Genomic DNA, 14,213 nt, shown 5'->3' with positions numbered 1-14,213 from the left:
CTACATATCATATTGAGATAAACTTGTAATTGTGAATTTTTTTTTAGAAGCAATGAGAGACGGGGTCAATTTTCCTAAATGTTTATTTGCAAGGACTAAACAGTTGTGGTTTGAAAAGTGAATATTATTTATCAATTGAGATACTTAAGGTACTTCTGTAAATATTACATTCAGAAATTGAGATAGGAATTACTGGTAAGTCTGAGAGTGACAAAGATGAAATAAGCATGAAGGACCTTTCAAGTTATCCTGAAAACCTAAATAATGCCTCTCTGATTAGACTAACAGTAGTTTCAGACATCCAAATCCACCTTGTTGTTAGTAAATGACTATCCAATCTAAAATTTCTTATTTTTTGTTAAATTTTAATCAAGCATTTTTGAACTCTTAATTGTAACTGAAATGCAAGTATAATCAGAAAATTTTTCCTATTTTTATACTGTTCTAAATTAAAATCAGGGTACTTTTTATGCTTATACTATCATAAAATTTAAAGCATGTTTTACTGTCCCTACCATTGGTGTCTGTTACTGGGAGGTTTCATGGTATTAGGTTTTTGAATTAAAAAGCCATTTTGACAACTACCTATGTGTGTGAATACTTTTGATCATATAATGTAAAAATTTTTATTTAAATGGCAAATGAAAACAAAAGCACTTGCCTAGATGTGCTTTATTTTTAGACCTTGTGCTTTTGTAAAATTGTTGATTACTTGGTTGTGATGTATGTTTCTTAAATATTTCAAATCTACAACGTGCTAAGTTACCATATCATTCCAGTAATATTTTGGTTTTTCATCTGTCCTAGAACACTTGGCCATGATTTTAATTATGTATAGGCATCTCAACATATACATTGAAGTTTAAATATTATGTTCAGTTTTAGTACAAATTGGTCTGGTGTGCATTAGTTCAATTGTTGCCATTCACTTCATCTCAGCATGTTTTGGTATGATGTTTGCAATCCTGACTTCACATAGATCGCAATAATGAAATTTATATACAGGTTTATAGTAATTACTTTATTTTACCTGTGTGGCACAGCACCTAGTCACACAGTAAACAGAGCTATGGATCAAGCCAAAAAAGTATGAAAGTTAAGAAATATATTTTATGGTAAATTTCATCTTAGATCCAAATTTTTGCCATTAGTAACTCTAGGGAAACCCATTTAGAGTTGTCCATGAGAAAAAAATAAATAAATAAATAAATAGGCTTTGCACAGTGAGGCCAATGAATTGAAATGTTTGTCCTTGTATCTTGTTGATCCTAATGATAAAACTTAGGAAGACAGTGAACTGGAGCCACTTAAATTGAAATGGCAGTTAGAAAGGATGCTTGGATATGGAATGAACACATCTTGAACTCTATCTGACAGCTCTAGAGTTGAGAGAGAGAGAGAGAGAGGGTGGGGGGAATAGCCTTGGCATACATCCTAGTGCTATATTGGCTTTCAGTAAAATCTAAAGTTGCTATTTTTTAAAAAAAATATAAAAATTATTTTAATTATTTTTGTGTGTGTAGGGTTTATTGCCTCAGCGTCAACATGAGAGAACATCTGAGCAAGAAAAAATTGAAAAGAGACGTCAGGTACCATTCCACAAGCATATTAACTTAGAACTTCTGGAATGTGTTTATTTAGTGTCTGCAATGTTGTTAGAAATACCATACATGGCAGGTGAGTCCTGATTTTTATCAGTAACATGCTTTTATATATATATATATATATATATATATAAATTTGTTACATATACAGTTTTGAAAATTATTACTTTGTGTGGAATCAGTATTATATATGTTACAACTCAAGTTTTGTGACATAACCTTAAAAATTTTTTGGATACAGCTTATGTAAAATGTCGCTGTAGTTATTGTAGTCACTGATTATTTTTGTGTAATCATAATTTGAAGCAGCTACATTAAAATCTTGGTATTGTTACAGTGTACTTCCTACTTTCATAAAAATATAATATAGCCTTAAAAAATAATGCAATATTATTTTGCTGGTTGCTTTAAGATCCAGAATGTAGTAATGTTGGTAACTTTAGCAGTATGTGAGGCAGTTCATAGTGTTAACTGTAAATGATGGGGAGAAAAAAATCTCAGCCAAGCAGTTATTAGTTAAATCATTTAGCTATACTTAAATAATATTGCTCACCTTTAAAGAGCATTAATAATTTACTTCATACTAGATTTAGTATGACATAAATTATCTCTCTCTCACCTTAATATATGTTTCTGCACTTGAAGCATTGAAAAATTGTCTAAAATTTATAGTTTGGCTTATGTGCTGAGTATAAAGTCCTAAGTTTGATTTAAAGACATGGTTAAGGTCAGAAAGGCATTAATTAAATAGGCTTTGTACATTTACAGTTTTATTTTCTCACAAATGTATACTATTGGTAACCTTTTAAAACCCAAGAATATGTTCATCTTCATCAGACAAAAACAGCTCTTGAAAAGTAAACTTTTGAGATTTTCAGTTTATTACAGAAAACTGATATACTTCCATATTGATTGTTGTGTTTCGTCGCACCACAGAAGGACAAATTTTGTTTCATTATTTATGTCAGGGATGTCGGAATTTTTTTTTAGAAATCACAAAAATGATGGGCAAGCGCAAGAGTTGTGCTTTCAAATTAAACAAAAACTTTGAAATTATTCAAAAGTTTGAAAATGGTGCATCCGTTAAATCTCTAAAAAGCTGTTATAATATTGGTGACCAAACCATACGCGACATTGTAAAAAATAAAGGGAAGCTATTCGATTTAAAATCAACATCGTAAAAGAAAGGGAAGCATCGTATTGGACACGCTAGTATTTTGCCCCCCCCCCCAATGGTTAACCGCAGATAACTGAATCAGCGGATATGGGGGCACAACTGTATGTCGAGCAAATATTTAACATCTACATTAGTATACAATGAGACAACATCAAGGGAAAACAATTTATCATCATTATGTAACTTTTTGTCTTTTAATATATTAAAAAAATGAATCGGAATTTTTTATACTGAATTTTAATGTAAGACGTAACGGTTTTATGATTTGATATAAATAAGACGCTAGAGGTGCAATAGCCGAATTTTTGTAGGAGACAATCAGGTCCAATCAGATAACCCATTTTATGCAACTTTACTTGTCCAAACAAGGTCGGTGCATTGTTAGTTCTTGCTTTAAGATTCTTTAATGTCGCCATTGTAATACAATCTTTTCTTCTATATTCCATTAAAGTATTATTGAATTGTTTTATCAGGTTGTCAAACATACTTCTATTTTCCAATCGATGGGTGGAATTATCAGATATGATATTCTTCAATTTCTCAATGTAATCCTCCCTATTTAAGACAACCACAGTGTCCCCTTTATCTGCTCTTTGTATTACAATATTATCATTTTTCTTTAGTTTTTGTAATCCGATTCTTTCTTGTTTTGATAGTTTGGAGGTATATTAGGATCCTTTGAATTATTGATAACATTATTTATCAGCTGTATTAATCCTTCCCTGTTCTTAGTATTTCTTAAACTGTATTCAAATTCAACTACTGTTTGTTTTTTCGGGAGTCGTGTAGTGTAGGTGGCAGGTTGTAATTAAGTCCATTTTAAGATTTATTTGAACTGTGGATAAATTTACGACACCAAGGTTCGAATTATTTCCCTGCGTATCTGTATCATTAAATATAATGCCATTGTATAGTGTAACTAAATCTGTTACCTCATGTTGTGTGATATGACTTATACCTTCCACCCTTTCATTATATGTCGTATTTTCTCTACTATAAAAGCATGTGTTACCCTCCATTCGAACAACAAATCTATTCTTTTGTTTGTGTCTTGTATTTATTTCTTTTTCTAATACCTGTTTTCTAATTTCAATAACTGACTTTAGGTAATTCCAATCATTAGAATGGACTTTTAACTTTATTTCAGAGGTTTTGTAGTTGATTAAAATATTTATTCTTACTAATAATTCTACCATCTAATATCATCTTAACAATTTTTTGTGGTACTTTAAAAGCTAATTTCCGTATGCCTACTAACTTTTGTTTGAGAGAAACCCTCGCAAATTTAGGGATTAAATTAGTCCTTAAACAATATTTAAGAAACCTAATATGAAATTTCTGTCTCGTGTTTTAAAGTAATACCAATATATTCCTGTACCAAATTATATAAATGGCTATTCATATTGTTAGAAAGGAATGAAGCCGTTATTTTACACACAAAAGGCAATGAGTGGTAACGAGATTTATTATAAATGAGTGAAAAATGCGCATATAATGAGAAATGTAATATAGAGAGTGGATGTAGTATGAAATAACCAAGTCCGGGAGAAACAAGGTAAACCGATTAAAAATGTGTCGGTGTGAAAAACGAATTTTAAAAGAAAGATGCTTTATATCCAAAGTTAAAATCAAAATACAATTTTAATTGTATTTTGACTTTAGATATAAATCGTCTTTCTTTTAAAATTCATTTTTCACACCGACATACTCTAATCGGTTTACCTTGTTTCTCCTGGACTTGGTTATTTCATACTACATCCACTTTCTATATTACACATTTCTGTCCCCAATTTTCATTATATGTGCATTTTCCGCTCTTCTATAATAAATCTCATTCCTACACTTTGTTTATCGCGGTTATTATAACATTACCATTTCGGTGACCGTTCATTACCTTTCATGTGTAAAATAACGGCTTCATTCCTTAATACAGTTTTTAATATAGTCTGGCAATTGTCTTCTGTTTCTAGTCTGTCATTGCTGATGGGTTTAGTTTGGGGTAGATTGATGTGCATTGGCTATGCTTTGCTCTTCCTTGATAGCAGTAAGTAGACAATGGGAATTGAAGACAAGAATAGTTTTTATAAAAAACTGCATAATTTTACAATCTTTTAATAAGGATATTTTTGCATTTTAAACTTAGATCTTTTATATTATTTTCTATTATATTAATTGGATCAGTTTGATGTGAGTGTCGGGTAAGAAATTTCCTACAGAAAGGTATGATAATCTATCTTATATTTTAACGATATATATATACATGTACACACTATTCTGTTTTGCCATGACTACAGTTTTAAAAAGTTTGTAATTAACTACCAATACATAAATTTCCTTTAAATTTGGTTACATGATGCCATACACACTGGAGAAAGATTGTGATATTTTTTTTGTGTGTGTGTGCACAAACAGAATTGGTCATGATGATTTCAATTTGACACTAGTTTTCAGAAGTTTCTAATGAGAGATTCGTCCAATAGAGATTTTCCTTAATTTTGTGAAAAGAACAAATTCTCATCCAAGGAGCTGCTATAGTAATATCATTTTCAAAAAACAGTTCTTTATGATTAATCCAGTGTGCAATATGTTGCTTTCCATTTGATACAGTTTGCAATCTCTAATGTGGCTTCCTCTATAGATGAATATTCTTGATTTTATGTAGGAAAAAAATTTATTTTTTATTTTTTTTTTTTTCTCTTTTCCAAAAATAATTCATTATGAGGAGTATACACTTTTTTGCCCACAAATGGAAGTGGTCATGGAGATTTTAGTTTATGGTGCAGTTTCAGTAAATTTTTTTTACCGTGTGGGTAACACAAACTTCTTTTTTTTTTTTTCCAGTGCTTAATGTGATGTTTTCTGTGTGATACTGGTTTTTGCAATTTGGCAGCAAGATTATTTGCTTGCTGACCCAAAGACTCCTAGATTCAGTCCACACTTCTCCAATAGGTAGCTTGTGGTTGTCAACAATGTAGTTAGCTAGCAGTGTATATTCTGAAAATAGAGGATTGTGTAAAATTGAAAATTATCCTGAGGCAATCATTCATCAAAAAATTGCTTAATTTGTTATATTAAGCATAAATTTTATAAATTTTATGTTATAAAATAATGTTGTAAATTTAATATAATAATGTTATAAATTTTATGCAGATATGAGTGTTTCTTTGAAAAAAAGAAAACAAATTCTTCATTACTAATCATTAGCTAGATTAAATTCAGTTTCTGTGTATATACAATTTCTTATTTGCTTTGTTTTTCTTGTAGCTCATGAATTAGATGGCCGTAAAAGAATGATCAGCAAATCATTCCACCACCAGCTAAGGAACAGTGAACGTCAGCCATTAGTTGGTAATTGATATCTGCAAACAATAAAAGTTATAATTTATATAAAATTATAGGTGTATATGTAGTTTTAAAGAGTAAAAGTGAATAAGATAACTAAAATACTTTGTTTAATATTAATAAAGGGAAATTGACACAAAGATACCTGTTGACATTAGACTTGAATTACTGTAAATTATAATTTTAAAGAAATATATGTGAAGGGAGGTTGTTCCAAAAAATGGAAGTTGAAGGAATAAATGAGGAAGAAGAAAAGTTGACTGTGTGAATTTGAAGTTGAATGGTAAAAGGATGTTCACTGGTCGCTATATGTGTTCAAATTGGTTTGGAAGAAAGACCAGGAATTATAAAACTGAATTCAGAAATACAGTGCCCATGGAAGTATCTATATAGAAAAGACATGCAGCCGAAACAGAACTTCTATGAGACAGAGAGTGGAGAGACGTTGTTAGAGATGGGTCATTAATTACCCTAACTACCCTCCTTTGAATGAAATCTAGAAGCTGAGAGGTTTTGGTGTCATCGATGTGGGAACAATATTCTATGGTATGGAGTGAGCAGCTGTTTGGAAGAAAAGTAGTGTTGAGAGCAAAAGAGAAAACCCAATTTTTTAGATTCAGAGGAAACAATATTTGTGATGTGCTTCTGCCAGATGTGCCAAGTCATGGTAATCCCTAATAGAGAAATGTGATCTTGTCTAGAAATCTGAGTGTCAGCGAAGATAAGCATAAGAGCAGAAGAAACATTTTTGTGAGATATAAAAAGGATTGCATTTTAAAAGGATGGAAATCAACTAAGTTGCCTTTCCCCCATTGGAGTACCAGGAAATCAGCATTTAGGGAATTGATAGTGGATATTCAAGAAGATGAAGCAGGGCAAAGTTTCTCAAACTCGAAGGTAGATGTGCTATCTTAAGCAAAACTGTGGGTAGGATTTCTGATCAAAGGAAGAAGGTTATTAATATAAAAGGAAAAGAGTGGGATAAAGAACCTAAACCTTGGAGAACACCTGCGTTAGTGGAGAAGTTAGACGACAGCCATCTACCGTCACCCACAGCAATCAGTTGGAGAGAAATTGGATACTCAATTACTAAAAACAGTTGGAAAGCCATAAGATGGATACTTATTTAGAAGACCTTTATGCCAAACATGATCAAAAGCCTTTGAAATGTCATGGGGCTGCTTGAGTTTTACCAAACTTTTCCATTGAAATTGTCCATAGATGGGTAACATAAGCAGTTAACACTAGTGGATTGACACTGATGGAATCCATACTAGCAATCATTGATCAGATGGAAGTTTTCTAGATAGTTTAGGAGTTTGGGGTTAATAAATGTCTCCATTACTTCAGAAAGAGTAGACGTAAGTGCATTGGGACGATAATTGGATGGAAGGGATTTGTCAACCTTTTTAGGAACTGGCTGGATATGAGCAAATTTCCAAGCAGAAGGGAAAACACCAGTGCAATAAGAAAGTGTAATAAGGTGACACAGAACAGGAGTAAGTTCAGGAGCGCACAGGTTTTAAGAACAAGTGTAGAAATACCATCAGGATTTGGCATTTTCTTGTCATCAAGGCTGTTTGAAATTCTTCTGACATCCTTTTGATGGAAGACCAAAGGAGGCATTGAATGGATTGTACCAGGTATGGTAGGAGGTGGTTTACTGTAATCATCAATAAACCACCTCCCACCATTCACTCTGCTCATTTGGAATAAAGGATTTCATCCCTACAAGAATAATTTCACTGACACGATCTGAGAAAACATTGACATCAGAAGGTTTAAAACAGTAATCCAACTAAGGAAAAGAAGAAAAGAAATCTCGCAGATCATCCCATTTGCATTCTTGTAATGCCACACAACACAATGTTTGAGAATGGCCACAAGAGAAAGGCTCCATGGAGAGGAGACCATCACCAAGTTGTGATCTGCTGTGCCTAGAGGACCACTTACCTCGACCATGTACTTGGAATAGATGTTTCTGAGAAAAAAGATCAAGAGCGTTGGCTATGCAGTTAGAATTGTCTGGTATTCTGGTAGATGAATGAAAAATTTGCCTGATGTCATTAATAATTGCAAAAGCTTTTTAATTACTTGATCAGCTGAGTCTGTGTGACTAAAACTGAAGCCAGCTGGAGTTGTGAACATTAAAATCACCAAGGAAAATAAAATCAAAATTAAAAATCACCTCACTGTTAGGAAAGTTGAATTAGAGAAAGTCAGGTTTCAAAGAGTTCCAAGTGATTAGTGGAGTTGGGAGAACAATAGAGGCAACAGATGAATTTGATAGAATGAGGCAGAGATATTTTAAGCCATATAATATCAAAAAGAGGAGATTCCAAAAGGTAGGAGGACACGCTGTATGAAGAAATGAAGTTTTTGGATATGGAGTACACATGGCAGGAATGTACCCAACCCTTTGACATAATGTGGCCTTGAGGATGCTCCCCACATGCACACTACTTGGACTTCCTCCAATCACTGTCTGGAAGAGTAGAGGCAGCAAGATTATACACTAGCTGATCTCGATGGCTCCTACAGAGTTATCACAGGTTCAGTCTCTGAACACTGTTTTACAGCTGCACCCTCAAAAAGTAAGGAAGATTGAATTTTGCCATGAAGTCCATCATAAAAAGACACCAATCATACAGCATGTAGGGAGGAAGAGATTGGGCATTGTTGGAGCTTTGCTCTCAAGACTAAACATGGGTTCCACCGCTTCAAGCTAAAGTGGTGGTATTTCACTTGTTGATGAGTGTTATCTATCATGTAGTATTGCCTGGTAACATAGAGGGGTGGCATTCCTCTGTGTGGTGTGAACACCACACTTCGACCCATGCATATGTTGGTTCGCACCTGGGTAGTCATCTCCAGTATACTGGACTTGCACATGAGGGGTTATACCCAAGGTTAATAATATTCACACCTCTGCATGTCCCATTGTGAAGGTACATGCAGAGGATTTGGTTGTCACAGATCAACTGGACTTTGCCGAAATTCGGTCCACTTGACTTGAGTGTTACCTGAATATCAGTTCTATCAGCATTGTAGACTCCCAGGTAGCAAGCCCAGCTTGACATACCTGAAAGAATGTTTGACAGCCTCAAGGGCCAAATATGCAGTATGGATAAAAATGTGGTGAAGAGCTTATCTTCTAATATTACATTCTTATACAAATTCTCCCAAATTTTTCTAAATCGCACCATTTGCTAATTCTCACATATATCCACCTATTGTTGCATCTAAGCTACACTGTAAACACTTATTTTAATTTTATTGCTATTTTACTTTAATTACTTGTTTTACAGCTAACACTGTGTTGGGACTGCTTTATCCATATTTTTGTGGAAATTTTGCTGCTTTACCCTCCTATTTGCTCTCATTTATTTTTAACTTTCCTTTTCTTCTACAAATATGGATAAGTATAGAAATGTAGTCCCCTAATGCAGTGTTTCTCAAAGGGTGTGCCGCGTCACATTAGTGTGCCGCAAAATTTTCCAAGTGTGCCGCGAAATTTAGAAATTTCTTCTTCTATGACTACGTAGGTGTGCCGCGAAATTTTTCTTCTTTGGAAAATGTGCCACGAGAGTAAAAAGATTGAGAAACACTGCCCTAATGAACTACCTGATTATGTATCAATATTTATTTTTAGCTTGCATCAGATTTTAAATTTTGTAATCCCCCCACCCTTTTAGACCTTTAACCAAATTATCCCAACCTTATCTGATGCTTGCTATTACTTCATGTATTAAACTAATCATTTTTGCTTTACAGTTCCCTTCTCTCTAATTGGCTATCCAATTCAGCTTATAATTTTGTTTAATTTATTATATCATATAGGATATTCACATGCTTTCTCCCGCCTTCAATATTTCCAATTTTTACTATCCTCTCCTATTAATTTTGATATTTTGTCTGATTTATGCCTCCATCTTCTTCTTGCTTTTCAATAGATTTATTACGTCTACCTCATATATATACAGTGGCAGACAAAAAAACTGCATCACTTGTGAATTTTGAAAATAATGTTTGCACTGCATTGTGGGTTGCAGAAATGTTCGAAATGCATTTTTTAGATGGGATATATATCTCTGTGAATGAAATCCAATAAAAAGGCTCTACCTGATATACCTAATTGCCATAAATATCTTCCCAAAGAGTAAAATGCATAATTAATTGAATATGAGAAATCATGCAAATAGCAATCATGACAAACAAACATACATTTTATTGCATTATGTATACAAACTGAAATGACAAGTTAACGTAATAGTATTATGTACTGTAAATCAGCAAAATAAGTCCTCAATATTTCGTTGTTCCGCCTCGAGCTGCAATTACAACCTTGCAACGATCTGGTATAGAGTTGATCATCTTCTAGATATACAGTTGTCCAATTTCCTGGTACCACACCCTTACAATTCTCTCCTGCAGCTGAATCTTATTGTTTGCTTCTTCTGAGCAATTTTAGACGACATTATGTACCAGCAATTTTCGCCGACCGGGCTAGCTGGGTGGGTAAAGTGCCTGTCTGGCAACCCAAAGGTTGCGGGTTCGATTCCCGCCTCGGGCTTGGATCAAAGTACTGCAAAAACCTTGGGAGGTGCATTATGGCCACAGAAGCCTATGTGCCAACAACTACCAAAAAAAAAAAAAAAAACAGCAATTTTCAATAGGGTTCAAATCTGGACTGTTTCCATTTCAACACTGTAATGCCAGCATTTCTGAGGTATAACTGTACCTTGAAGGAGAAAAACAAGGGAAAACATTGGTGTAAGTATGTTTAAGCCTTGTAAGACAAGAAGACAAACTCATCATTAAATCTAAATAGCATAAAACTTACCAATTTTGCTGTGTGGCAAGGTGCTGAGTCCTGTTGAAAAATGCAGTTTTGGGTGTCTGTGTGATGATCCCTAATAACGAGTTTCAGGCACTCCTCCAAGATAGCAGTGTAGGGATTTCTCCATTCATGTTCCATTACTAAACTTAATTCACCCCACCCCTTTTCTTGTTATGCATCCCCAGACCATCTGACTGGCAGGGAACTTTACAGTCGGTGTTACGCGGTCAGGATGGTATGCCTCCGATTTTCATCTTCTGACATATTGCCTCCCATCCAAGCCTTGCAGGTTGAATTTCGATTCGTCAGAAAAGATGACAGTGTCCCATTGCTCTTTTGTCCATGAAACCTGCATTTTAGCACAAGCAAGTCGCTTCTTCCTCATCTGTTGGGTCAACAAAGGCTTCTTCTTGGGCCGATGGGCATGCAGACCACATTCCGAATGATAATGTCATATCCATCTTTGCATGGTTTGTGCACTTGTTTCAACACCAGAAGCCATTCAAAGGATTTTGATCAGGAGCACTAGCATGGTGATTACGAAGGCATAGCCATTTCAAATATCGATCTTGGGAAGGTGTAGTCTCTCTCTTACAGCCTGATCCAGGTTTTCTCTTCACATCACCGGTTTTGCACTTTAATTTCAGCACCTGGGATACCATTGACTGGTGGCAGCCTATTTTATCAGCGATAGCACACGTAGAAAGCCCTTCCTGGGACTGAGCAACAGCTACATTTTTTTTTTTTTTTTTTTTTTTTTTTTTTTCTCTTGGTGTCAACTGAACGTATGGAGCCATGCTTACACCTCCTCAAAACAGTAATTGCAATACCTTTGCTTCAGATAAGGAGCCATGCTTACACCTCGGCAAAACAGGATACTAATGAGGGCGCATACCCTTCCAATGCCGTATTTATAGAACGGCTGATGTAATACCTTGCACTTACTGTCTGATGCAATAGAAGCGTTATCTGACACAATACCTTTGCTTTGCAACGAAATGACTGTAATCAAATAATATCTTATACATACGTTTCACTACAGATGTTACTTTTTTTTAAAGTGATGCAGTTTTCTGATGTTAAAAACGTTTTTACCGGTTTTATTTGGGAAAAAAAAAGCGTTACATTACCTAGAAATTGTCATGAAACCCGATGCGCATGCATTGTTGCTGCAGTGACGCAACAAGTGCAGTGATGCATCCAAGAAAACTCAATTGTACACAAGTGCATTGATGCAACAGTACAATTGAGCAGTGATGCACTACATTATACCGTTATATCAGCATAATAATTAATATGCAAGTGACTGTGCCAAAATCTACAGCCCAGCTTTCGAAGGAATATAATGAAAGAAAGGGAAGTTGGACAGAAATGTGAATCCAGATGAAATTGAACAAAAGTGTTTCATTATGCCTGGGAGTTCTCAAACTGCACCCAAAAAAACTCTAGCTGAAATAATGAAGGAATATCATGAACAGAAGAAAAGGAAATTAGAAATTCAAACTATTCCGAATAATAATGAAATTCAACCACAGAGTTGTACTGTGTCTGATACTTGTCAGCCACAGAGTTCTACTATACCTGATACTTATCAGGAATCTAAAGCTCCAGCAGAACGAATGAAGGAATATCGAGCACGAAAAAAAGCGAAATTAGAAATGGCTAATAATGAGATTCCTGATTACATCCCTATAATGTCTACATGAGCTGACAGTGAGTTAGAAAAACTAGTGTGCAAGAACCCATTTGGATTTAGTTGTAATGTTTGTGATCATTTATGGTTTCAATTAGATTTGAAACCATTTCCAACAACTTCATATGAATTACTTCAAAATGAATTTCATTTACAAGAAGTGATTACTTTCATGACGTATGATTAAAAGTCCCTCTTTTAATGAAGTATGACATACATGTCATACTTCATTAAAAGAGGGATGGATACCAACTATGGCCGCATCAAGTGGATTTATATATCCAGCATATCCTACTCATTTGCCTACACTGGATGTTGTAACTGAGCATTTGATATCACCACGGTTTCTCTTTATGCAAATTTTGGGGTAAAATGTGATGATTTCACCAAAGCAAAGCTACTAGTAATATAGAACTTTGTGCTGAACTAGATCACTTGAAAAATAATAAGCTACCGTCTCTACAGGATGAACTGCAAGTTTTCATACAAAGTGGTATATCTATATTGTCAACGTACAAGGTTTACAGGCCCATGTTCGAGATATTGAAAATGTTGATATTAAGTGAAATGTGTTTGGATAATGATGAACATATATTACTTAAACCATTCCAATGTGTGACTCAATTTAAAAGGTTGGATGTTCGTAGTGATGGTATTGTGATGTATCAGCGTGAACATTCAACTATCATCAGTACACCACATATCTTTGCACAACATAATAGTAGCAATGCGACAGTGGTATCAGATGAAATTGGAGACATTTGTGGATCTTTGTGCAAATTCAATAGTGAATCTATTTTCATTGTTGCCATATACATCACTCCAGAGATGTCATTAGATATAATTCAAAACTTCATAAACAAGAATTTGATGCCGTATTCCATTGAAGGTGCAAAATTATTGGAAGAGTCACTGGATTGTATACCTATAGTTCTCGTTGGTGATTTCAATCCAGAATTGAATTCTGAGACTGGAAAGAAGTTTTGTAAATTTATGAAAGATGTCTTCAATAATTTGAGTATCAAAATTATATATCTTATTTCAGTTACCGTAGACCAATAATTTTAGTGTTATTATAATATATTCTATACGAATTATTTCATTGTACACTAGTACAATGAAAAATTCCATTCATTGTATTTCATTGTACTGAAATTATTTTTTTAATAAAAATAATGCAGCAGTACTTTTTTTATTTATATTACTGTACCAGTTTCATAACCAGTTCCTGCAGTAAAGACGTTTTTAACAGCTGCCGCTGTGACACTATCAGTCTCAGAGTAGAGTGGCAGCAATATACCTGGTACCTTTTTTTTTTTTTTTTTTTTGTTTGCCACTGTAGTATATATATATATCTTCACAAGTGATACCATGTTCCTGAGTCTTATATAATAATACTCACGAAGCAGGTGCTCACTGTCTAAAGCTAACAATACTGGCAGGCAGACAGTCATGCTGAAAACTGCATGTGTGTTCAAATGTGCCTAAAAAATGGCTTGAAGAAAATAATATTCCTTATAGTTATTCAATGCTATAAACAGAACTGTATGAGCTAGT

General features: G+C 34.1%; 1 protein-coding gene across 1 annotated transcript in view; it reads left to right on the top strand.

The window, feature by feature from the left end:
* eIF3c (eukaryotic translation initiation factor 3 subunit c) overlaps positions 1-14,213 on the top strand; it is a 210,768-nt gene that overhangs the window by 137,596 nt on the left and 58,959 nt on the right. The window contains exons 15-16 of the mRNA XM_090369631.1: positions 1,524-1,677; positions 6,046-6,129. Of these exons, the coding sequence (XP_090225757.1) occupies positions 1,524-1,677; positions 6,046-6,129 (238 nt within the window). The remainder of the gene's footprint in view (positions 1-1,523; positions 1,678-6,045; positions 6,130-14,213) is intronic.

This window comes from Mastigoproctus giganteus, chromosome 3 (assembly GCF_048544385.1).
Source record: "Mastigoproctus giganteus isolate SK-2022 chromosome 3, ASM4854438v1, whole genome shotgun sequence".
Taxonomy (NCBI): Eukaryota; Metazoa; Arthropoda; class Arachnida; order Uropygi; family Thelyphonidae; genus Mastigoproctus; species Mastigoproctus giganteus.
The sequence above is the reverse complement of the archived record's forward strand: the minus strand, read 5'-3'. Positions and strand labels throughout refer to the sequence as shown.